Consider the following 27352-nt stretch of genomic DNA (forward strand, 5'->3'; position numbering starts at 1 on the left):
GATGTCATCCACAACGTCATTTATGTATATTGTGAATATATAGTTTGCAGAAAACTATGTAGCACTGGCACAAGATGAGATACAAAGTGCCCACTGGAGTCATACACAGATTACAGTGGTCACTATTTGTGTTTGGATGAAAACAGGGCTACAATCATTTGCAATTGTGAGTGATGAACTGTGCCATGACAAGTACTTAGTTTATGCATATTTGAAGATTATAATAAGTAAGCTGAAACAAGAGCTTCCCAATTTGACCTCGATACGAATTTTTTCTGATGGTTGTGCAGGTCAATTTAAGAAAAAATTCACCGTTTCTAACCTCTACTACATGATGCAAGACTTTGGAGTGTCTGGAGAATGGTTTTTCTTTGCAACATCACATGGGAAAGGTGCAGTGGATGGCATTGGAGCTGTAACAAAAAGGACTGTTTGGAATAATAAAGTTAAGCAAAGGAAAGTCATCATCAGCAATGCACAGGAATTTTTAGACTGTGCCAAATCATCTGTTTCTGGAATAAACTTTCTTCTTCTGACAAAAGATCATATTGATGAAAACAGATACCTTCTGGATGGACACTGGAAAGCTTTTTTTTTTTTTTTTTTTTTTTTTTTTTTTTAAAAAAAAAAAGATATTCGCAGCAAGCATTACTTCAACGGTTACAATACCTGTAACCTAATATGTGGTAGAACTTTACTAAAATCAGATTTAGAGGAAGTGGAGGTTTTTCCACTTTAACCCAACATATATTCAGTAATCTACACAGATTCTGAGATGAGTGATGAGGAATCGTATCCTGATGTCCTGTTGACACCCAATTCCGAAGAAGTTACAGGTTTAGAACCAGCTGTGGAACAAATGATGCCAGGAACATTTATTTTAGTTGAGTTACAAACTGCAAGAAAGAAATCCACTACACACAGATATGCTGCAATTGCACAGAGAAGTGTAGAAGACAGTGGGTAAATACAGATTATGTGTTTGGGACTCAGCAAAGGTATTCAAAGCTGACGAGCAGGATGTATCCTCAAAGCTGACGTGCAGGATGTATCCTACATAGAGTTTAAACAAGTTCTTGCTATTCTCCCAAATCCAAATGTCAAACAGGTTAAGAACAACTTATGAGTTTCCCGGCAATTTAGACATTTTCGAAAGTGGGTGAGAGGTCAAGTGTATATTTTTTCGAAGTGGTACATTATTCAAGTGAAATAATTAAGTACTAAGAACTGTAAAGTAATACCATACCAAAATTTATAGGCAACAAAAATGTTCTACAAAGTTATTAAAACTTAAAGTGCCCTCTAAATAGATGTTACCTACTGTTTCATAGCTAACTGACATAATAAACTCAGTTTAAATTAAAAAAAAAAAAAACAGATTGTACTTCACATTAGTCTCACCCATGTCAATTCCTTGTCCTACCCGACAGTCTTCGATTGCAATTATTGTAGGTATTACTAATCTAATATTTATTGATATTATGTCATGTAGAGAATTGTTTTATTAATGTGAATTCAATATTTTCAAAAGAAAATAAGTGCATAAATCACAGATTTCTTCTAAAATGTTGGTGGTTATTCAAGGCTACATCTATTTGCTGTCCCACCCGTGACAAAGTTTTAAAGATGAATAACAGCTCAATTTGTAAACTTCTGACATTCAGATTTAAAGGGAGGGTAAAACAATTATTTGTATGGCAACCAGTCAATCTTTACTTTATTTCTATTTATATTTTATGTTACATCAGCATCTGACGGTTGAAAAACGTAGTGCAACTATCACACCCGTGACAATGGAATCCCCCATAAGGTAAATTTATCTTTTAATTCCTTGTCGCCTTGTAGGATGGCAATCACAGTTACTTTTTGCGCAAATGTATTCCAATAAGGACCCTTCATCAGATCACCATCTCGTAAAATGTTAGTTCATTTTCATGGTAAAACATGGGCAGGATGTTGATGGTTTCCCTGATTAATATAGAAAATATTGGTAACGGAACTGTATTCACTGTCACATCACATGAAAGTTGGCTGTTAATAAGCTCCAAGCTGGGTATCAGTTGAAAAACGCAAGACAGCCCATATTAATTCCATACAACAATACAGTTCTGGGGCACATTTTGCGATTTTGCAGCATATCATCTACACGATTTTGGATTCAGCTCCTAAACAAACAAGAGAATTTCGAGTGTTTAAACAGAGAAGTTTATTAAACAACTTCTTCGGCAGATTTTGATACATTCAGTTAACAAGTATTGTTACGCAGTACACACTAACAGGTCAGAGCAGTATCAACCATACATTGAGCTTTTCAATTGATACAGTATACAGTATCGATTGTCATTATAATTTTAAGGCGTATCCTAACGTCAAGGATGATGGAAAGATATATCATTTTAGCTCCACATTAAGAATATCTATGGACGTTTCCGAAAACTTGTCAAAATAATTATAGAAATCTATGTTTTTCAGTGATACGTAGAAGGTACAATTAATGTACTGGGAACAAGCGTCATATATCTATAAATATCAGCCCATCTTTTTTTCTTGACGTGACGAATCATTCGTATCCTGCTTTTGCCTTCACAGTGCGCATGCGTAGTTTGCATAGTATTATGGTAACTGTTCATTGAGGAATGGTGGGTGGTGTTTTATTAAAGTTGTTTGATTACGCCAGTTATTAACTTTTTTTTTACAAAATGTGAAAATTTTACAATCGTTTAAGAGACATTTGTTTGAGTTTTTCCGCCTGTAGAAATATGATAATTGGCAAATTTGGAGCTTTATTTGGTTCTTTGCTGTCGAATAAAGGCACTGGTGGTTTTTATGGAACGAAGAAAAGTGTTGTATTCTGCGTTAAATCGCGTTAACAGACACGCCACTGGAACAACGGAGCTACACATTCTTATTGCTTGGAATCAAACCGTAAAGTGAGATTGCTGTTGCAAACAACCAAGTTAGGAAGTGGATGTGTCATAAAAAATTGTCTCGTGTTCCTATATTGACATGTGTTGTTCTGAAAGTGCCGAAGGCGTTTTCCTGTGGTGTGCATCAATTAATTGTTTGGAAACTTCATATTAATCAGTCATGGCATTAAACAGAGTTATTATGGATGCTTTGGAGGTTAGAGTGTGGTGTTTTCTGTCTGTTTACTTTCACCTACACTTTCATCAGATCTGAATGTTAAAAGGAGCGATGAGAAAACAGTACTAGGTGTTGCTGATGTTTTCGACTCTTGTCAAATCGCCTGCAAACATGTTTCCACAAGAAATCAAATGTGCTGCCCGTTATGTGCCTCAACCGTTGAAGAGAAGACCAACATAGGCCACAAGAATGTCAGGAAATGTGGAAAACAATCGCTATATAGTACAAGTGTTCGTGGGTGCTCTTTCACAACATTATGAATCACTGTCTGTGGAAGCTGGAAAGCAGACTACATCTGAAGAAATTGTGTCTTGTATTGTCGAGCGATTGTCGCTAAATGATAGTAATGGAAATCACTATGAACTTGCCGAGGTGGTTGGTGATTCTTTTGGCCAGGAATGCAAGGAAAGAAGACTTGGACCCAATGAGAAACCTGTTGCTGTTATGCTGTTGTGGCCCAGGGTGCTTGACTCTCATCAGCAGTATTACAGGTAAGCTTATATAACCTTTTGCATTTGGAGGGGGTAATTGCAGCATACTGTCATATAGTCTAGATATACTGGTAGTAGATACTGTACTGCAGCTGTAATATTTGAGATCTCTGATGAATCAGCTTAGATAGACCACTGTTTATATTTCATTGTAGGCTATGTAACAGTATCATATTAAAGTTACTTGCTAGAGAGAATATTTGTGATTCTGATTGTTGGTGCAGAGATTGAATAGTACTCTACACTTTTATCTTTTAACCTAATTACTGTTTTATTTCTTCAGTATTAGGTAAAAGTTGTAATGTTGCTGTTTGACTGTCATTGTGTTAGGCCTGTGTCTGCTTATTTCTCAACAGAAAAACTGACAGCACTGGCATGAATGGTTGTACACACAAAAACAAAAATAAATCAAGTACAATGAATGGAGCAAGAAAAACTAGTATTGTTCTTCTATCTTTTGTTGCTGAACAAACAGTCAATTTTGATTTGCAGTTGGAACTTGCATTTTTGTAAAAGACCTCATCTTTGTTTGGTTTGTGTAAGTGTAGCCCATTGACATCTTCTTTGTAGTGACGCTGATCACAAGCGTGGTCTGATATCTAGTTCATGTTGGAAGGAAAAAATGTGATTACTTTTTCATAATTCTGTGTGGACTTGATGATCAGTGATGTCAACTAGTAGTAAATAAAAAAAAGAAGCAGTTTCTTGCAATTTAAATGTATCATTCCAGAAAGTATAGTTGCGTCAGTGTAAGTTGATTCCTGGCAGTTGCAGTGAGGTGGGTGTGGCACCTTTGTTGGCCTACATCAGTCAATAGTGTAATGCAATTTTGTAAACTTCTCTATGGCAGTGGCTCAGTGTTATCACAGCTCTGTAGATAGCTACTGCTTCTGCTTGGAGCCATTAGCTTTTCACAGGTGAAAACTGGCAACAGCCCTATGAGCTTTTGGGGTTTTCTTAGACCGTCTCGATGTTACTTAATAATACAATTGTTGGTTTTGTTCTGCCTGTAAAATTCTGTATTAAGGCTAGCTTATGACTGAGTAAAAATAGTATATTGAAAGTTAAAGGAGTGATGACTACTCTGTACTTTATTCTCGAATATGTGCAAATTATTGTGTTGCGTTTCATATTGGTGCAGGTTTTGGGAGAGGAAGTTCTTGATAGAGCTACTATGAGATAGTGGTAATACTACATATTACTCCACTCAGGCAAATTATATTGTGATAGATAAACTTAAGTAATTACCTAATCAGTAGTAATTACAAGTGATTCTTGTAACAAGCATAGCTAATATTGTACATAACATCTTGCCCCACTTCTAGAGGCTATATTGGTAGCCTTTTCTTGGTTTTCATTTCATATGTCTTTATCTTATTTTAGTTCCCATATTAATAGCTCTTAAGCACTTATACTGAGAGTGTGGTCATATACGAGTCTCACCGGTTTTCACCCTAAACTAAATTTATCGTTGTCCCTTGATTATTTTGTTTTGTTGGTACATAAGTTTTTGTACTCTTTCTTATCTGTGGTGCAAATGCAAAGACATCAGCATTACTCAACCAAGTTATAAGCAGCAGTCAAATGATAATGAGACAGATTGAAAAAAATATTAGGCTGTTTATTGTTTCAAAAGTAATCGTCATAACTGTTAATATGTTTAAGAAATACTAACAAAGAGATAGAGGGGCTGGCCAGTAGTTACCCCAGCTCAGTACAGCCGATAGAAACACAAAAAAAAAAAAAACCGAAAATTCAAGTTCCTAGCTTTCGGAATAAATGTTCCTTCATCAGGGAGGAGAGAGGGGAAAAAAAGGGTAGAAGGGAAAGTGGATTTAGTTACTCACAACCCAGGTTATGAAGCAACAGGGAAAGGAAAACAGGGAAGGTAGTAAGGATGGAGGCATGGTTGTCAGAGGGAAGCCAAAGATATTCTACTGTAGGTACTGTGCCAGCTTCAAACCAAAGAGGATGCATACAGAAGTAGAGGTGTATAGTATAAAGATGTAGGATGAAAAGATGCATGAATGGCTAAAGAGGAAAGGGAAAGAGGAGAAGACTGAAAAGTAAATGGGAGTGAGGTTGTTTAACGTAGGTTCAGATCAGGGGGATGGCGGGATGAAAGGATGTGCTGGAGTGCAAGTTCCCATCTCCGCAGTTCAGAGGGACTGGTGTTGGGTGGGACAAGCCAAATGGCACATGCGGTGTAGCAGGTTCCTAGGTCCCTAGAATTATGCTGGAGGGCATGCTCCGCTACTGGGTATTAGACATCTCCTAGGCGGACAGTTCGTCTGTATCCGTTCATGCGCTCAGCCAGTTTAGTTGTTGTCATACCAATGTAAAAGGCTGTGCAGTGCAGGCATGCCAGCTGATAAATGACGTGTAGTTTCACACGTGGCCCTGCCTTGAATTGTGTATGTTTTACCAGTAGCGGGGCTGGAGTAGGTGGTTGTGGGGGGATGCATGGGGCAGGATTTGCAGCAGGGTCAGTTACAGGGGTAGGAACCGCTGGGTAGAGAAGGTAGTCTGGGAATATTGTAGGGTTTAACAAGGATGTTACGGGGCGACAAAAGGCAACTCTGGGTGGTGTGGGGAGAATTTTGTTTCAGGGGTTGACTTGAGATTGTGAGACAAGGTGGTTAATGCCTTCCTGAGAAAATGTTTGCGGTTCCCTGCAGAATCCTGAGCATACCCAGACATGCATCACTCTGTAAGAAGCAAATCATTGCCCATAAATGTAAGAAGCAAATCATTGGCCCTGAATGTCTCTCTTCAGGGCTCCAAAAAATATAAAAATATCCAGGTCGTCACTTTGATAATATTGAGGTGCACCATCAGGTCCAAATGCCCAGATATGTTGATGGACAGCATCATTCTGTTGCAGGATAGTGCATGCTCACATATTGCCTAGCTTATTTTGACTACAGTGCAGAAGTTTTCCTGGGAAGCTCTTACATATCTCTCCCCATGATGCAATTCTTGGTCATAAGTTTGATTTGGATGAAGAGTTTCACATCTAGGTGCAATTATGGTTCTGTAGGCAATAGCAAACATTTCTCTAGGAAGGTGTTGAACGTTTTGCTTCACATTGGGATAAAAGTATTAACAGTTATGATGAGTACTTAAAAACACTAACATTTATTAGTGTGTCATATTTTCATTTGACACCTCCTGATATATTTGCGTATCATTTATTGATGTATTTATTTTCTTTTGGATGTATAACCTGCTGTACACCATTCTGTATTGGTATCATTTACCATAAACTCATAATAGCATTTTTCATACTCTGCATACATATATTTTACAATAATTTATATGTCCATTGGTCACCATAACCACACAGATGAAGTTACATTTTGAGCACCCAGTAACATTTGATGGTCATCATACAAAATTCAGATATTTTTTCGTTCTTAACGATTACTACCTTTAGTATAAATAACATGTTATTTGAACCCGGGTAGGTTTCTCTAATCTACAAAGTAAGCCTCAGAAGTATTGTGCCCTCTGCTTACATGTAGAAACTGTAGAACTGCTGAGAACACCTTTTTCCCCATACGGACTTAAGGCACCAAATTCTACACTTTTCACAGTGATGATATCCCTGTATACATTTCATTTTTCCTCAGTGTAGATCCTGCTTTGATGCATCTAACGTGTTCCATATTATATGTATAACGACACATCATCCTGCTTATAACATCTCATTTATTCTGAGACCTGTTTACTCCTTCAGTATTATAAATACATATGAGATTGCCTAGTTTACTTGATTTCTAGTTTATAAATATTCCTCGACATTACCTTAGCCAGTAGCTATTATCATTGATGTCTTATAGTTAGTTTTTATTGACCTTTATTGCTCATTAGAAACACATTAAGTTATTCCAAACCAATGCCTACTTATGCTGTTATGGATGCCATTGGTTACTCATTGGAATATGTTATTCAGAAACTGTGTCAACTTAAGCTGCTGAATGCTGAGAACACCTCTTTCACTAACTTGGATGTTACCATGTCATTAATGATGACTTCAAACACATGCCTTATCCTTCGCTTGTGAATGTGATTTCACTAACATCAGAGTACTATATTGTGCAAGATACGGGGTGTTTCAGAGTGTTTGTGACAACTATCTAAGGGTAATGGACCACATAGGGAACAACTTTTGTTAGACACAACTGAGATATCTGCTTTTTTCTATATTAGTTTTGTGTTTCACTTTTATTTTTTCCTAGATAGAAACGTGATCATTACATGTTCCTTTACCTCACATATCGAAGCCCAGGTCTTTAAAAGCACTGAACATTATAACAGGAGTGGGACAAATGTATCTGCTTCAGTTTTGTCACACTATTGTGTGATTCATAAGTGCACAGTTTTGCTACCATTGTGTTTGTAAATATTGTATGTATTGCAAGGTTATGGAATTAGTGTAGCTACAAGGGCTTTCTGGACCTGCCAGGTTAGCTGAGAGCGCTAATACGCTGGCTGCTTCCTGTACTAGGGTAGGCGCACCGGCCCTGGATTGAATCCGCCCAGTGGATTAACGATGAGGACTGGTGTGCCGGCCAGCCTGGATGTGATTTTTATGCGGTTTTTCACATCCCGCTAGGTGAATACCGGTCTGGTCCCCATGTCCCGGCTCAGTTACATGACTCGCAGACATTTGAAAAAACGTTCGCACAATTTCATGGCTTACACTAGACACAGATAGCTGGAGTACACTAATTCCAGCTGGGGGAGGGGGGGGGGGGGTGACAGGAAGGGCATCCGGCCACCCTCTGCAACTACCATCGCCAACTCCATAGTAACAAGGCCGACTCTGCTTTGAAGTGGCACAAAGGCCCAACGAAAATGATGACAAAGGTTTTGGGACCAGCCTTATTTACATCTGCGTCACTTTGGTAAATTTTCGGATGGTTCCTTTAAAAATGATAAGGCAGATTTCCTTTCCCATGCTGAACTTGTGCTCCATCGCAAATACTTTATCTTTGATGAGACATAAAAGAATAATCTGCCTTCACGTACCTAGTCTGTGTGCTGAGATTGGCGAGCAATGACTGAACAGCTGATACCACTCAACACTCATCAGTTCTATAAGATAAATTACTATTTACACTACGAACACCTGCATATCATATTGTAGCTCAACCAGTAATGGAATGAGTCTTTATTAATCATATTTGAGTAATGATACTCTGTGGATTCCTTGGGTTTGACTGGTTTTGTCATTTTGTGCCAAGATTGGAGCAGCTTCTAAAAATGGCCTATAATTATATTCGATTCCTCAAAATTATAAGAAAGAATGCATTCAGATGTTGCTATACATCGATTGTTCAAAGCACGGGGAGGGCCTCAGGGTTTTCGGAGTACATGTTCTCAATGAGTTCATTGTATGCAGTGTAATACTGCACATGATTCTGAAGACAGTGGAACAGGTGAAATGCCCTCATAGCAATAAATTTCTCATCGATTCCGATTCCTTTAAAATGTTAAAAGCAGTACAAAAGATTTAAGTAGCAGCATAAATAGTGCAAAATATACAGGACTCCCAAGCTGACAGCAGCTGAGGTAGCCAGTAGGGAACACAATAAGACACAATACACCATTAGCTTGGAAGCTACAGTTTTCTTGTTGACTTCAAAAGCTATGGAAATGAGAAAAGAGGAATGAACTGTGGCCAATGAAATAATTCACCTTTGGTGCAGGTAACACAGGATGATGTCACCCTCATCCACCTCTGATTCCCTCTTCCCTGTTTGATATGCAAACAATGATTGGGAAGAATGATTATCAGTGAGCCTCTGTATTAGTTCTAATTTCCAGAATTTTGTCATTGTGATCATTTCACGAAATGTATGTGGAAAGAAGTAATATGTTGTTTGACTTCGTGGAAAGTACCCTCCCGAAATTTCAATATTAAACCTCTCTGTGATACACAACACCTCTCTTTTAGTGTCTGCCAGTGGAGTTTATTGAGCATCTCTATAGAACTCTTGTGCCAATAAAACTATCCCATGATGAAATGCGCCACTCTTTGTTGGATCATCTCTATGTCTTCCATCAATTCTACCTGGCATGGGTTGCAGTTTGATGAACAGTACTTGAGAATCATTCAGATAAGTACCTTGTAAGCCTCTTCATTTCCTTAAGATTCTTCCTAAAAATCTGTTTTGAGTCTGCTTTTCCTACTATTCATTTAATGTGCTCATTCCACTTAAGGTCACTCTGGATAGATACTCTCAGATATTTTATGGCGATTACTGTGTCCAGCAATTAGTTGTCAATATTACATTGTACAGCAATGGATTTCTTTTGTATATGTGAAATATGTTTGTTTATTTATGTTCAGGGTCAGCTGCCAGTCCTTGAAATCCTCTGTAGGCCCTTCTGCAAATAGGTTACTGTCTTCTGGTGTTGCTATGTTCGTATAGACGACTGCATCATCTGCAAACAACCTTAAAGAGCTACCCATGCTTTATATTCAATCATTTATATACATGCTAAACAGTAAGCACGCCCGATACGAGATACTGGCAGAAGTAAAGCTGTGAGTGACGGGCGTAAGTCGTGCTTCGGTAGCTCAGATGGTGGAGCACTTGCCCGCGAAAGGCAAAGGTCCCGAGTTCGAGTCTCGGTCGGGCACACAGTTTTAATTTGCCAGGAAGTTTCATATCAGAGCACACTCCGCTGCAGAGTGAAAATTTCATTCTGTTCAGCTTTTGTTTACCAGATAGGTTTTGACTTCTCTCAGATCTGTGATAAAGCTTTCTTTTTTTAAGTAGCAGTTTTCTAAGACCGCTACTAAACCACAGTGAGTCATTCCCATCCCTTAAGACCTTGCTCGGGATGTATTTAAGGCATTTTGCATCATGCTTTTGAATTTTTGCCGTTTGTGCTCCAAACCTTCGTTCCTAGCACTGAACATTTGATGTTACGCAGATACTCAGCAATTCGTGTCCCGTCACTCACGCTAAGCAAAAATTAAAATATTTTCCTAACTTTCGTAACATGCCTTATAATAGCTGTAGTGACAGATGCTACCATTGCCATATGATCATTTATATCTTCCTAAACAATTTCTGATTTGAGAAGCTTGTGTGTGTTTGTTGCTAGGAGGTCTAAGTTGTTATCTTCATGAGTTGGTTCTCTAATTACTTGCTAAAAGTTAATTTTCAGACAATACATCCAAAAAAATGTCACCAGTTTAGCTAGCATGACTCTTGCAATCTATGCCTGGCATTTTGAGCACCTCCTATTACAAAGGTATGATCAGGAAACATAATCACAGGATTCTGCAGATTCTTTCTGAAGTACTCTATCGCAACAGCTGGTCTGCAGACGGGTGGCCTATAAAAATCCAGTTACCAATGTTGACCCACTTTTGATGCTTAACTTACCCAGATTAATTCACATTTGGAATCCTTGATAACTTCGCTACATGTTATTGAATTCTTTACTGCAATAAATGAGCTGCTATTATTGTCAATTAAGCTATCATTATGATAAATATTCCAATCTGAATTTACGATTTCATTGCTATTTACTTCTGGTTTCAATCAACTTTATGTTTCTAATACAATCTGGGCATTATAACCTTTAGTAAGCACTACTAATTCTGGGACCTTAAAATGGATGCTCCTGTTGGTTACTAATACCATGTGGCTGATGTATCTTTGATATCAGCAGGCAGTTCATCTCTGATCCCAAGGGAAGTTCCTCTAACCTTAAAAATCCCCCATGTGCAGACCTCACATAATCCGCTATCCTAGCATCCACATCCTGTGAGTAGGGCATGCCTGGTCTATTAAGGGGAACCCTACAACTCTCCCCCGATACTGGAGATTGTTTGCGCCTGGATGGCCTCTTTCCTGATGGCCTCTTTCCTGACCTGCCCCTGTTTCCCAAGGGGCTCCATTACTTGCCTAACATACGAGATCCCTACGACTAGCATAACTGTCCTCTGCACCTGTTCGGATTGGGTTGGAAAATGACCCATTGGCCAAACATGAGAGGTGTCACACACTGGCTCAGAAGTGTCATCAACTTGTGTAGTATCTCATACCTGTTTTTAAGCTGTAAGGAGTCAGCCTTACTGCCAGTTCTCTGTTTTGACTTCTGCCCAGAGACTCGAACCCACCTTTATCCACCACCCATTCTCAAGTGAAGACAGGCTGGTAAGATGTTGCATATCGGAAGTGAAGTGACAACTGGGTTGCCAGGGCACCAACAATTTCCCCGGTCTTGTCCCAATGTCACTGTAGCTTTGAGAGCAATAGGCAGAAGCCTGTTGACCATGGCTAGCATAGCTTCCAGCTTTTTAAGGACAATGGCCAATTTCCCTTGTGTCTGAAAACAACAAGTGCAGTGCTTATGCATATCATACTGTTTAAAAATTTGTATGAGATCTCAAAAAATACAAACAAAGCCATCTGAACTCACTGAGGTAGAACAAGAAAACTCCCCCTCCACCTGCCCCAACCCCTCCACCCCAAACCACTCCAAACCAGGAAATTACCCAACTGGGGCACTACCGAAGTTGGGATATGTGCAAGATATAAATGAGAAGATGAGAAGAAGAAACAGGCACTAAAATATGCTCCATAGAATTTTCGCTATAGCCTAAGATTGAAAGAAATGTACTGAGGGAGAGGGGGGGGGGGAGGCAACAGGTTAGAGTAAGTTAGTGGCAACAACTTAGAGTAAGTTAGTAAACACTAGGCAAGACACTAAAATGCACAGGCACAATTCACTTCCTCACAGGACTGTGTTTGGAAATGGAAACTAACTAAATTAAATTACTGCGAATCAGACAAACTGCTACAGCTATAGGCACACTTCTCATCTCTGCAACAGCTGCTACAGATGATTCAGAGTGTGCTAAAGATTTGGCTGTGGTGTTCCTAAACAACTGTAACGTTGCCACCCCCAGGGGTTGGCAGGGTGGTTTTGGTACAGGAAGTTGTGGGGTTGCTAGTCGGAGGTAGCCCCAATAAACATGGCTATTAAAATACACACTTTACTTTACTCAGATATGTGCACTTGTCATACACAGAGCAATAACACCTGTTTCAACATGTGTGCCAGCAAGGTGACAGCTAGTGCCCAGCAGCCTGGTGCGCTCAGGATTGCTGACGCCAGTACCCAGTATGTGTCGTGCGGCCCAGTTAGCTCTGTTGCGTCACGCGCTTGTTGTATTAGTGGTGCTCAAAGGCAGCCTGAGTTCTTGCAATAGTGTTTTGATGGATGGCTGTATCCTGCGAGAGACAGTGTGAAGCGTCGCGGCACCTGCGTCAGTGGTGGCAGAAGGCAGCTGCCTGCCTGGGCAGGAGTCCAACTCACTGATTGAGTGGGCCTGGGATAGCTCTGCCACACTCAAGGCACCAAGTGTGGAAGGTGGACTGAGTACATGATGCAGCTACAATCTGTCACTGTAGGTCCAAACTGGTGACAGTTGCCAGTGGCTTCATGTCTATGAATGGCTGCAAATGATCTCAAAGTAGCTGAACGTAACCGTCCCCTGTCAATGGCCAGTTCAGTGGGTCAAATGATCCAGTCCACTTCAAGTAAACCCAGCCCAAGCCTTTAGAGCGCCATAACTTGCACAGTGCCTCATTGACAACTTTGGTCCTTGGTTTCATGGAATCTGTGCCGCACTTGAACACTACCAACAGCCCTTACTAACTGAAAGTGTGACTTATCTGACCAGTCCACAGTTTTCCAGTCATCTAGGGTCCAACCAAAATGGTCATGACCCCAGCAGAGGCACTGTAGGCGAAGGCAATGTCGTGCTGTTAGCAGATGGACTTGGGTCAGTTGTCTGCTGCCATAGCCTGTTAACACCAAATTTCACAACATTGTCTTAATGGGTACATTTGTTGTACATCCCACATTGATTTCTGCAGTAATTTCAAGCAACGCTGCTTGCCTGTTAGCATTGACAACTCTACACAAACGTTGCTGCTCTCAGTCATTAAGTGAAGGCTATTGGCAACTGTGTTGTCCATGGTGAGAGGTAATGACTGAAATTTGAACACTCTTTAACACTGTGGATCTCAGAATATCAAATTCCCTAATGATTTGCAAAACAGAATGTCTTATGCATGTAGCTCCAACTACCATTCCATTTTAAAAGCCTGTCAACTCCTTTTGTGTGGCCATAATCAAATCAGAAACCTCTTTACATGAATCACCTGAGTACAAATGACAGCTCCACCAGTGTACTGCTCTTTTATACCTTGATACTTTGTGTACTCGATACTACCACCATCTGTATATCTGCATATCACTAACTCATTACTTTTGTCACCCCAGTGTACGGTAAATTACTGAGTTTTGCTTTTATTTCTTGGATTGCTTGTTTCTCAGAATATGACAATTTGTTGGGAATTTTTTTTGTATTCCAGCTTTATAGTTTGGTTGTGAGTTAGTGAAGCCAACAACTGTGACTGCAGGAAAACTAGCTGTGGTGCTGGATTGATATGTATCATAATCCTGTGATTGTTTCAGAAACCTTCTGAGATATTTTCAGAAAGTTCTGATTTCCATGGCGGTAGCTAGGCAGGAACTTAAGAGTACAGTTTAAATTTTATAACTTTTTTTTTTTACTGCATACTCCACAATATGTTCCATAATGTGACCTTGTAAATTCATCCACTTGACAGCGTGACAACATTTATCAAATTCTGTTTTATCATTGGTTCTGCCATCTTGTCTAGTCATTCAACTCTTGATCCTATCATGCACGTGCAAGTATTTCCCAGCTGCATCTCACACTGGAAAAGCTGCTTACACCAAGAGCAGAGACAAGTCAGAACTTTGCCAGTTCTATGATAGTCTCAGCTTCAGAAATTTTGACATGAACTGTAGATGTGCTATGGATATAGAGGGTAGTACACGATAAATCACCTGATTTGTTTCATGAATAACACATTTGTTGTTGACAATATTTGTAATTTATTGATGTAGAAATAAATAATACAGCTTTGAAATTCAACCTAATGAATCACATGTTCAATATGACTGCCGTTTTGGTTTACAACTTTTTCAAGTCGCAAGCGTGCATTTATGACGACTCTCCAACACAAATCTTCTGGAATGGCGCGGCTCAACTCCACAGTGTTGGCCCTAAGTTGCACTGCATTTTTGGGGTTTCTGTGGTACACCCTCTCTTTAAGGAACCCTCAAAGGAAGAAGTCACATGGGTTAATATCTGGGCTGTGGGGAGGTCACATTCCTCCTCCTACATAATGTCCTGGGAATTTGTTTTACAATACCCTAAAGCCGCCGGTACACAGACTGTGCTGTCGAACGTTAACATTGAGCGTACCAAGTTCAACATGCTGCTGAACGCTCAGGAACGATGCGACTTGTGCATACGGTACGTGGCCCCCAACATTGTATACCCAATCGCAACGCACTGCAGCGGCGGTTGAGGGATGTTTCTAGTTCGTAAATCACATTGTTTACTCAGTGGGAGTTCGTAAAATTCCCACGTTAGCTTTATTAAAACGCACATTTCCTCCATCGTCCATGAAAAGGAATGTACCATGTCCAATCAATAAGGACACAGACTTATAAAAGTTCCATTACAAAGAGTACGGTACAAATTTGGAATACTTCTCCGCGTAAGATAAACATTATTTCATCATTCCCACATTTTAGTAAAACCCCAAGGCCAGTCTTACTTGATCACTGTTCCTATCCAGTAGCAGAATGTTTGCAACATGTGAATTACGAAGTGTAAAAGAAAAAGGAGCAATATATCTTTACACAAGTAGCACAAGCTGTCCTGTAGATTAAGCCAATCGAACAAAGTCACCCCCCAAAATAGGTGAACTTATATTTACATAACATCAAATATTATAGCATATACTTAGATTAAACTAATAATAAAATATCAGAACCTAATAAATACGCGAATGTTAGGGAAAAAATTGATAGTGTTAAAATGGGAACCACCGCCCCATCAAAGATCTCCCTACAGGACAGTGACGGCTACTCGTTATGTTAAACCACCAACACATGCTATCTGTCTAATTGTATTATGTTAGCTGTTGCTGAAAACGTTAATTGTAGATAATTATGTTACTAATTGAAATTTAATTATAACAAATTGTACCAAGAACAATGCGTTTTGAGTGGCTCTTCATTGTGTCGCTGCCTTAAAATAGCCTACTCTCATAATACTCAAGTTACAATAATTCTTTTGCCATGAATATGAAGTTCCTCATTATTTTATTGGAACGAATCACACAGTTGACAAAGGGTTTTCCAGTGATTCTCAGTTTGGTGGTGCTCAGAAGCGGTATATATACATATAGGCTTGAAATGAATGCCAATATGGTGCCTCACAACTCTGTACTGAAGGGAGACAGCGTGCGTGTGACATAGGTGGCGATGTGCCATCTCATTGGTCAACGCTGAGACGCATGCTCAGAATATCTGACATGCCAGATATTGCACTGCACGTTCGGAAAGATTCCCGAACGTGCTATTCCATGCTATGACGTCAGAGACTCGGCACTCTCGATGCTCAACGTACGGATGCACTGTCTGGGTGCCAACAGCTTAAGAGCCAGTCTTTTGTGTAGGAAATCAAGTACAACGTTGGCAGTGTGGGGGTGTGCTCCAGCCTGCATGAACCATTGTGTCTGCAATGGAAGACGTGAAGCCATGAGTTGAGGAAAGAAATGGTTTCGCAGCATGTGCAAACAGCATTCACTGGTTGCTGTAGTATCGAAGAAGAATAGCCGATGATTCCATGGCTTGACATTACGACCCATACCCACACTTTCTCCCCGTAGGTGTCTTTCCTGTGGATTATTCGCAGAGGCTCACGTGCCCAGAATCGAATGTTCTGTTTGTTCACAACACCGTTCACGTAAAACTTAAGCTTCGTCAGAAAACCATGTGTTGTGTAGCACTGCCTTTTGGTCTTGCTTGATTGTGAAACAGGCAAACTGCAGTCTCCGCTGCTTATCTCTCGCAGTAACCTTACGCACTACAGTCATCTTGTATGGATACAAGCGAAGGTCAAATTGCATAATTCTTTGTACAGATCAGTGTGAAATTCCCAACTCGGCACTGGCTCTTCTAGTTGATTTACTCAGACTACAAGTCAAAGTCACTCGAACTGCTTTAATGTTTTGCGGCAAACGTATGGTATGTGCATGTGGCTGCTGACACTCCAAAACAGCTCCAGTACCTTTGAATTTTATATGTAATCTGCGTATTGTCTGTGGGCTGGGAGCCCACTGTGTGCCGAAATGAGCATGAAACTTTCTCTGTGTCAATGTAATGCTGTTCTTCACTGCGAACAGTAACACAATCTTCGTCTTTTTTGTGATGGTCAACCGTCCTTTGTCCGCCAAACTGAAATGACGGACTCACAATGAAAGCAATGAACTCGCAACGACATCTGGCATAATTCCCATAAGCTGCATGAAGTTGGGCGCACAATTTGAAAGCTATTGCCCCTATAGTATACTTGTAGGATCAGAATTCAATCAGGTGACTAACCATGTGCCACCCTGTTTCAGGCATACACGGTACACCGAAAGTTGTTGTTATGGGGATTTTCTAGTGCAATTCCAGGGCTATCAGCTCCTAAACAAAGAACAAAATTTAATTGCTGTGAAACTGGTTGGGAATGTTAAGATTTTAGTACATATCTACTTACATATTCTCAATGAAAACCTAGATTCACCTCTCTCTAAGAAATAAGTGATGTTCTTATAATCCTATGTACCAGACACCCAGTGGAACCTGAGATGCAACTTAAACAAGATAGATAATGGATGATTAGGTTAAATGTCAAATGAGGAGGAATCTTTAATAACAGTATGAGTATTTGATTAGTAAGTAATAATCGTGTCTTCTTGACATTGTATGTGGAACTGCTCTGCAATTCACTTTTGTAGTATTTGTTTGTTTGGTTTGTTAGTGTATGTTTGTGTGTGGAAGGGCAGGAGGGGGGGGGGAGGTGCATTTGTGTTTAGTCATTTTTAACAAGTTTGTTTGGCTCAAGAAAAGAATAATTAAATTAGTGAATAACACTGGAACTGTCCTCAAGCCAACTAAGAATGGAATGGGATAACAACATAAAAATGAAAATGCGTGCTGGAGCTGTGTTTTGCTTTGTTGTTCACATATGTGTTTTGAGGTGGATATTCTGAAGTTGTGGTTACTGGTGAGTTTAAACTGTTTTGTTAATATTTTATTGCAACCTAGAACCCCATCAAAACAGAGTCTAGCAGAGAGACATTTACCAAAAAGTGATGTATGTAGGTGAGCAAGTTGCACACACTTGTGTTTCTATTGAAATATGTACTGACAGAATTTTACATTTCATGAACAGAATTATTGTTAGGCTTGGTTATTGGTAATGGAAATTACATATCAGAAATGAAGTGGCTTTTGCAGGGAAACTGAGATACACAATCCATTCGGGTGTTCAGAATACAACTCTATTGGATGTTATGGGTTCGGGGAAATTTACAAATCTTGCCAAATTAACAGCTAGGGAAATTTTTCACTTGCATTTGCTGTAATATTTCATGAGGTATGATGTCTCAGAGAAGTGATCTGTCAATTGTCAGCATCAGATTTGTAGTAAGAAGTGTATGGCTGCCCTAGGAGTTCAGCTTTTTATGATAAAGGTATGTACATTTTCTGCAGTGGAGGGCAGGACTGTTAAGGTTAACCAAATTTTATTAAGTTGTCAGGTGCCATACTTGTTTCTTACTGTTATTGCATAAGTTTTTGCAATGATTGATGTTTTATAATTATATTGGTGCAGTACCATTTGTTGAATATGAAATTTCATTGTTTCAGGTTCTACCTTAGGGAAAAAGAACGAGTCAATGATGCATTATGGACTGACACTTTCACGATGGATCCACAACTTATCCGTGACTATTTCTACAGATTTCTGTACCAGCCAAAGGACCGGGAATATCCTGATCTGTGCCAGTTACCAGATTTAAATGAACAAACACTCTTAGATAACCTGAAGGCAAGGTTCAATGGAGGGCATATATATACTTATGTAGGGTCCATACTTATTGCACTCAATCCCTTTAAGGTAATTTAAATTGAGTATTTTTCTATCATCCATAAAAAATTTGAATAATCATAGGTTGTTGTTGTTGGGTTTTTAAATTTTTATTTTTTAGCGTGTGTGTGTGTGTGGGGGGGGGGGGGGAGTCAGTGTTGGTTCTTTTTCCTCCCCTATCAATATAATGAAAACAGATGCTCCTATTCCAGAGCTGTGAGAAATCTCAGCTTTCACTGTGACATGTGTTCATTCTCATGGATCAGTCTCATGAGTACTCAACGATTGCCGTACTGTCTAAGAGAAACATTTGTCGGTTGAGAGAGCTGCAAGAAATATTTTAATGAAACCAAATTTCTTGGTCAAAACAAGCAAAAGTACTGTTTTGTTAGAAGTCAGCTGTTAATTCAAAAGTGAAATCATGCCTGATAAATTCTCAAAAAAAATCTTTAAAAAATGTTGAGTCTATGTAAAATGAGTTAATGGAACAAAATCTGCTTTCCAGATGCTTCCTTCAGTTGTCATTTGGGGGAAGGGGGGGGGGGGGATACATAAATAATTGAACAAGGAATTGAAAATCAGTCCATGCCACTAGACAGATGGATGCCACCATATGTGATTATGTATCTGTCATATTCTGTATCAAATATGAACAATTGACTGTTTTCAAGCTGTTTCTTGTAGATCTCTGGAATACTAAAAAACGGTAAGTGATTGCAAGAAAGTGCAAGTTCTACTCCAGAAGAAGGATGCAGAACAGGCGTACACAACTGTATGCTTACCACACTCCATCAATATGTTGTTAAGGGGTACATTGTACTCATATATGTAATGATGTTTCTGGATACTGAACAACTTAACTGCAGGAAACAACATATTTTCAGCAAGCACCAATTGTGTGTAAGATTGAACTTCCTATGTATACTCCATACAACACTTTCTGAAACCATCCAGGTGAGCTGATGACAACTTCCCTAAGCACTTATTCTGGTACCATTGTAAGGGAGTGGAAAATTTGATTGTGAGGTAGGGCTGGAATTCAATAATAGGAAAAGGAAAAGAGAGAAAAATAGTTGGAGAATATGGACCGTTGGAAAGGAATGAAAGAGGAAGCCACCTGATGGAATTTACCACAGAACATAATTTAATTATTGCTAACACTTGGTTTAAGTATCATGAAAGGAGGTTGCGTACATGGGAGAGATCTCGAGACACCAGAAGGTTTCACGTTGACAATATGACTGTAAGACAGATTTGGGAACCAGATTTTAAACTGTAAGACATTTCCATAGGCAGATGAGGCCTCTGAACATAATTAATTCACTTGAATTACATATTGAAAGTGAAGAAATTCCAAAAAAGATATGAACTTAATGAGTTGAAACCTGGATAAGTTGAAAGAACCAGAAGGTGTTAAGATTTTCAGAGGGAGCATTAGGTAGTGATTGTCTGGTACAGAGGAAAGGAACACAGTAGAAGATGAAATGTGCAGCTTTGAAAGACAAAATTGTCAATGCAGGAGAGGATCAGGTAAATAAAAAGACAAGGCGTAGGAGAAATTGTAGGATATCACAGCAGATATCAAATTTAATTGATGAACAAAAAATGCAGCAAACGAAGTAGGCAAAAGGGAATACAACCATGTAAACAATGCGACTTCAGAAAGTACAAAATGGCCAAGCTTCAATGGCTGGAGAATAAATGAAAGTGTATAGAACCATGCACATCTAGGAGAAGATAGATACTGCCTTCAGAAAATTAAAGACATCTTTATAGGAAAGAGTAGCAGCTGTATGAACATCAAGAGCTCAGATTGAAATTTAATACTAAGCCAAGAAACTGAAGCTAAAAGATAGAAGGGAGATGTAGAGGTAACACGAGGAAAAGGAACCTAAAGAAAATATTACAGAAAAGAAAGAGGAAGTAGATGACAATGAAATGGGAGATGTGGTACTGTGAGAAGAATTTGACAAAGTACTGAAACACCTGAGTGGAAACAAGGCCTGTAGAGTAGATGACATTCCCTCAGAACTACTGATATCCTTAGGAGAGTCGGCCATGACAAAATTATTCCACATGGTGTGCAAGATGTATGAGGTGGGCAGAATATCCTCAGACTTCAAGAACAATGTAATAGTTCCAGTACAAAGAAAGCAGATGCTGATTGTTGTGAACATTACTTAACCATCAGTGTTATAAGTCATGGTAGTAAAGTATTGACCCAAATTATCTACAGAAGAATGGAAAAAGAGGTTGAAGTCTACTTGCAGATACCCCCTGTGGTGTCTGGGGGCTAGAAGAGACCTTTGGCCCTTCGTTGCCTGTTGTAAGAGGCGATTTATAGGAATCTTTTTATTTGGCTATGTTTTTACCTTGGTATGTTGATTATACTTTGGACTTCTGAAGGTTTTTGATCTTTCTGCTTCTGCCTCCCCCCTCCCTTCCCCCCCCCCCCCCCCCCTCACACACTCATCACACCTTTTTTGGCTTTTTAAGTTCTTGGCCCCATTTTGGGTTTGACCTCCATCCTCCAAATTTTACAGAAGTGGAGGCCGTTTGGAAAGGACACCTTACTGCGGTGCATTAACTCTCCGCTGTGCACTGTTATCATTTGCACCTACCAAACCCCTCAGTGTGTCAACTGTCTGGAACTACACCCTCCTTGTTCACTGCAATGTTCAGTGTTTAAGAGGGAGAAAAAAATCAAGAGTATAAAACACTTGACTGCCCACCTTATCAAGATGCAAAGAAAAAGTTTGAGAGACTTCATCTGACTGATGTGGTCTCCAATTTTGTGAGTGTTGTCCCACAGTCCAAACCTCACTTGATGAAAAGATCTCGCATGGCACCTCCTGATCATGGTCATATTCTGGGGCCTGTCCCAAAGTTGGGGAGTGAGTGTCAGCTCCCATGCCCCCTGCACCTGTAGCACAGATGTTTCCCACACCATTGGTGCAGCCAGGGATGCCCAGTCATCCTTCGTTGGCGATAGGGACGAGGACACATGTCGAGCTGCTCGCCTCTCAAGACAAGGACAAGCAGCCATAGGCTGTGAGCAGAAGAAAGGATAGTCCTCTTTGCTCCTGGAAGATAAAATGAGGAAAATCTTCACAGAAATTGAAGTCTCACAAGGATAAGAAGGAAGATAAACTACTTTCTGAGACTTCAGGTGTTCCTCTCTCCATCCCTGCAAAGGTTGAGCCTATGCACCTTATTTTCCACTTTCTGAGACCTGGTTCCAATGCTCCTTCAATGGAACTCTAATGGGTACTATTGCCATCTTGTCAAACTCCGTCATTTACTGGCTGCTTGTTCCATAATTGGCATAGCAGTACTGGAAATGCAGTTTACAGCAATACATCCCTCTGCTCTGAAAAATTACAAACACTGCTGTACCAATTGCATTAATGTTGAGAGAGTGCCCAGTGGGGTTTGTACTCTCATGCGCTCAGTATTTTCAGTGAGCAGAAGCCTCTTCCACTGAACAAGAGGCCGTGGCTGTTAGTGTCTACCTGTCGGTTTGGATGACAATCTGTGATGTTCATCTACTCCGAGGAGGACCTTTCAATTACAAAGAACTGTTAGAGTTACTGGAACAGCTGCCTGCCTCATTCCTCTTACTGGGGAACTTTAATGCCCATAATACTCTGTGGGGCGGCGACACTACGTCTCGTAGAGGCCAAGCACTAAAACACCCCCTTTCAGAATTGCATGTCTGCTTGCTTAACACTGGAGCTGCAACTATTATCAATCGTGACTATCTGTTCCTGGCCACTTGGTGCTCTGACTCAGTCTGGCTAAATGAAAATGAAAGGAAAGGGAAAGCCCATTTGATGTACAGGCTAATCTCCTACTCCCTATCTCTTTGTCCATCTTCTCCTCCTACCTTTCTCTTTGTACATCTGCTCTTCCTTTCCCCTCTCTGTGTCTGCCTCCTCCCCCTCCTCCTCCTCCCCCTCCTCCTCCTCCCCCTCCTCCTCCTCCCCCTCCTCCTCCCCCCCCTCTCTCCCTCCATCTTCTCCTGCCTGTCTCTCTTTGTCCATATCCCCCTTTCCACTTTTTATGTCCATTACCTCCCATCTCTCAGTCCATGTTCTCTTCTCCTCTCCTCTCTCTTAACTTGAGCCTTGTTTACTGTTACAGCAAATACATATTTGCAGTAGTATTCTAATCAGAAGCTGATAAATTCCTCATGAATTTTTTGAGTTTTATGGTAATATCATTTCGCGTGCCTATTCGAATGCAATATTTGTGAAAATTTCAAAGCAGTTGGTAAAGAACTTACAGAGATTTAGGATTTTGAGCGAATGAACATTTACATTTTTATTTATGTAGTCGATGAATTTGAAAATAGGTAACATGTCTGACTAAATTTGAAAGCTTGATGTATATTATTATAGCTGTTATGGCATCTTTTTGAAAATAATATTAAGTTTCCAAATTTAATAAACTGCATGATCATTGAATAATGTCATCTAAAGGAAGTTAACAGTAGCACCTCTTGGTCTCATAAATTAACATTAGAATTTGTATCCTGTCGACTATGTAATAGCCGTAGTTGGTTAATTGCATATATTTTATAATTTTTGAGCTATGCATTACAAACTTTTAAGAGTCTTCTCAGTGTGTCATTATTATTCCTGTGGCATTTTAAGACCAAATGGTACTTCATGTTACGACATGTTTGAATGCAGTTTGCAATGCAGAATCATTATCTTATGTTTCAGTTTCATCCGATCTACAATCCGAAGTATGTTAAACTGTATCAGAACCGACGGTTGGGTCCAGAGTTGCCCCCACACATATTTGCAGTGGCAGATGCAGCATATCACTGCATGTTAAAAGAAAGGAGGAATCAGTGCATAGTAATTAGTGGTGAAAGTGGTTCTGGAAAAACTGAAAGTACAAATTTTCTACTCCATCATCTGACAGCACTCAGTCAAAAGGGGTGTCATGGCAGTGGAGTGGAGCAGACAATACTTAGTGCTGGTCCTGTACTTGAGGTTGGTTATAATTCTTGACATTCCTTTCATAGAACTGATAATTTACTTTTTGATCTTACAAATTACAGCAACATAATTCAGATTAGTATTTGATCTATATATATAATAGATGACATTTAGATGAAATGTTAAAAGTAAAGACATTATTTATGAAAAATTGTGAGAATGATAAGGGCTAGATAGACATTGAGAAATATCTTCTCTTCATGTATTTCTTCATTTTATGTAGCATCTCAACATTTTGATGAATAACACTTTTAATTATATTGAAAGAATGTGTAAGAGTAACTATACCTTTGTGTAAAAAAAATACACATTTAGTGTTATAATAGAATTTAAACTGTTAAATAGCAAAAAAGTAATGTGTCCTTTGGGTACAAAACTTTCATAAGAAGTTTTGCTAAGAAGGTTAGGAAGATGGGGCAGAATAAATAGTTATTAGTATCACCATGTTTGGAGAGTGCTGTTGCTCCTGAACAGTAAAAATAAAAAGTCTAGCAGAAGAAATGGCTCCTTTAGATTGTAAAGCAACCTGCACGCAAACAAATTGAAATGATAGTGGTGGCCCCTTTCATGAGGAGTGTGACATGTACATTTAATTGCACAGAAAGTGATAATGGCTAAAATTTGAATAGCCCATCATGTATGTAGGAGCCAGTCATATTACAGACTGAACAGTACTGCTCATAAAAGTGAAGAACATTTGTAATCGTAATTAAGGGAGCTAAGGGGAAGGGGGGGAGGTATTGACAGCACAAAGGTCACATTCTCCAAAAACACAAAAGAAAATCTGCCTCATATTATGTCTTTGATTTCATATGTGGAAAAGGCACTTGAAGTTTTGAGGCGAGTTTAAGGACAGAACAGCAATAAGAAATAGTTAATATTGCAGCACTTAGTACAGTGATGACGAAGTGTGGTGGTGTAGTCCGCTGGGTAATGGATAACCAGCTGCATGACACTGGGATTGGGATTGAATACCTCTTTTGACAATTATTCCCTGTTTTAATGCATTAATTTGTTAAATATGTGGAAAATGCCAAATTAAAAAAAACTTACAGTTTATTTTTTTTTCCGTCTCTTAAAAGGGCACTTATTATTGCATCCAAAGGTCTTGCACTTCATTGTGCATTTGCATCTACAAGGAAGATAGTCTACTAGGTGAGCAATAAATCGCTCATTTTCTACCACCTCATCTCAGTCAGCTAAAGCGACATTTAGAAGTTTGTTGTGGGTTTTTGATAGGGATCAGGCCATTTTTCTCACATGGTCAGTTTTGTTTCCAGCTGTATGTTTGCAGTGGGGCTGAGGTCTGGTGCAGGAGGAGGCCAGTTGAGAAGAGAAATCTAATTCTTTTACGCAAGCCACTTTTGTACCACAGTTGACATATGTTGTATTGGAAACATGATTCCCTCTATATATAGTTTATGGGATTTTTATGGGATTATAGCATTTCTCATAATATGACTGTACTGGGCAGCATTGAGCCAGTCATCTATTGTGTGAAGCTTCTTTTGCCCACAGGAAGACATCCAGTCCTAAACTGCCACAGGCGTAAGGCCACTGTGAGGTGACGTGCGGATATATTTTGGGTTGAAATGACAGCATATGGCTTAATACTTACACTGTAACATTATTTGCTGTGAAAATACTTATTCATACGAAAATATTGCATTGTGCCACTCAGAATACGAGGTGCTATACAAAATTTTCGAGACTGCCATCTGTTGAGAGCCTTACCTTTGCACTAATGGTCACCATCACCCACGAAGTAGTTCCCATCCGCACCTACACACTGGTCCCAGTGCTTCTGCCACTGGTCAAACATTTTCTGGAAGTCCTGTTCTTTGCGGGTGCCTATACACGCCAGCGATGCTCCTCAAATCCTCTCTAGAGTGTCGAACCGACAGCCTTTCAGCTTGATTTTCAGTTTTGGTGTAGCGTGCAGTCACAAGGTGCCAAATCTGGCAAGTACGATGGATGGGGTACAACTGCCATGTTGTTTTTTGCCAAAAAGGCCCTGGTGAGCAAGGACATGCGACATGGCGTGTTGTGATGTGGCAGCCAGTTCCCTAGACGCCAAAGTTCGGGCCGTCGTCGCCACACGTTTTCACGGAGTCGTCGCAAAACGTCACAGTAGAACATGGAATTCACTGTTTGGTTGCGTGGGGCGAATTCTTTCTGCACAATTCCCTTGGTATCAAAGAAGACGATGATCATGCTCTTCACTTGTCTCGCAAAAGCGTCTTAGAGAGCCCGGGCTCTTCCACTGGGGCAATTGTTGCTTTGTCTCTGGCTCATAACAGTAAATCCAGTTGAATCATTGCAAGGGTCTCTGTAGAACTTTTCCCGAGATTACACAGAATTTGATGCACATGCGCTGTTCCCTTCGCGGATCCATCATAAAATCACCACACACCTAACACAGAGTATTACGGAAAGCACTGTGGACATGAAACACGTCCTCCCAGTTAAATGTCACTCCGCACACTGACTAATCAGATACTCAGCTCTCGCCACCTAGCGATGCAAAGATCTACTACTATTACTTTCCAGATGGCATCACCAGTCCCAAAAATTTTGGATTCCACCTTGCACATATTTTCCTCCACCTCGCACCCGCCTGGGGGCTCATGGCTCTTTTGTCAGTTCATGCGGAAGCATATGGGTTCAGAGCTGATGTGGCCATTTTCTTTGTTCCTGGGCTGCAAACCCGTCCCTGCCCCCCCTCCCTCCCTATCGTTGTTCCTTCCCCTCTCGCCTCCTACTCCACCTTTGTGGGTGTCCTTGGTGTCATTGGTCCAGCTATATTCTTGGTTTCTGCTAACCCTTAGGAATTCCCCCCCCCCCCCCCTCTCCCCCCTCCCCCCCTTCCTCATTTCACCACCTCTTCCTCGTCTTCCTACTCCTACTCCTCCACTTCCTTCTGCTTCTCCTGCTCCAATCCTCCCTCCTCCCACACCGGCATTTTTGGTCCCCTTTTTGAGGTTCGACCTCCCCTTCTAAATTTTACCTGCATAGTGTGGTCCAACTGGGGAAGAACACCTTACTTAGCACCTTTGGCACGTGGCCTTACTGCCTCTTGTAGCTTCCACTTGAAACTATTGTCCTTTTAACGCTATATATTAGTTTGGTGCGTAAGTTCATAACATTTTTGTCTTGCATATTGGTATGCTGGTTGCTAGGGGTTTATTTATATCTATTATTGTTTTTTACTTGTAATTCACTGTTGCTGTTTAAGTTTGTGTATTGTCATTTTGATATTAGGAGAAATCAGAACATTTTCAACATGTTCTTCTTTTTGAGTTCAGTGGATTGGTGACAGCAGTAGAGGCATCCAGAAACTTTACCAGCATGTAGAGGGAAAATGCCTTTGGACAGAGCATGGCAAGAAAATGGTTTTCTTATTTTAAGGAGGATTGTTTTGATATTAGCGACTCTCCACATTCAAAAAGACCTATAGGATTTGATGAAGATCATTTAAAATCATTACTCCACAATGATCCATGTCAGTGTGCTCGAGAACTGTCATGTACTGATTTATGTTCGACATTTACATGCAGTGGGGAAGGTTCAAAAATAGGGTGTAGGTACCACACACTTCAAACCAAAATTGCAAAAATCAGTGGGTGCCCATATGTGCATCTCTGCTT

General features: G+C 40.0%; 1 protein-coding gene across 4 annotated transcripts in view; it reads left to right on the top strand.

Moving 5' to 3' along the window:
- Nucleotides 1-2120: 2120 nt before the first annotated feature.
- Nucleotides 2121-27352, top strand: part of LOC126281172 (unconventional myosin-IXAa-like) — a 312562-nt gene continuing 287330 nt past the window's right edge. For 2 of the 4 annotated variants that reach the window (XM_049979857.1, XM_049979858.1), the window contains exons 1-3: nucleotides 2411-3635; nucleotides 18477-18726; nucleotides 23424-23699. In XM_049979857.1, the coding sequence (XP_049835814.1) occupies nucleotides 3334-3635; nucleotides 18477-18726; nucleotides 23424-23699 (828 nt within the window). In that variant the 5' untranslated portion in view covers nucleotides 2411-3333. Of the gene's footprint in view, nucleotides 3636-18476; nucleotides 18727-23423; nucleotides 23700-27352 lie in introns of all 4 variants that reach the window. The other 2 variants (XM_049979854.1, XM_049979856.1) reach the window with 2 other exon arrangements.

This window comes from Schistocerca gregaria, chromosome 7 (assembly GCF_023897955.1).
Source record: "Schistocerca gregaria isolate iqSchGreg1 chromosome 7, iqSchGreg1.2, whole genome shotgun sequence".
NCBI classification, from domain to species: Eukaryota; Metazoa; Arthropoda; class Insecta; order Orthoptera; family Acrididae; genus Schistocerca; species Schistocerca gregaria.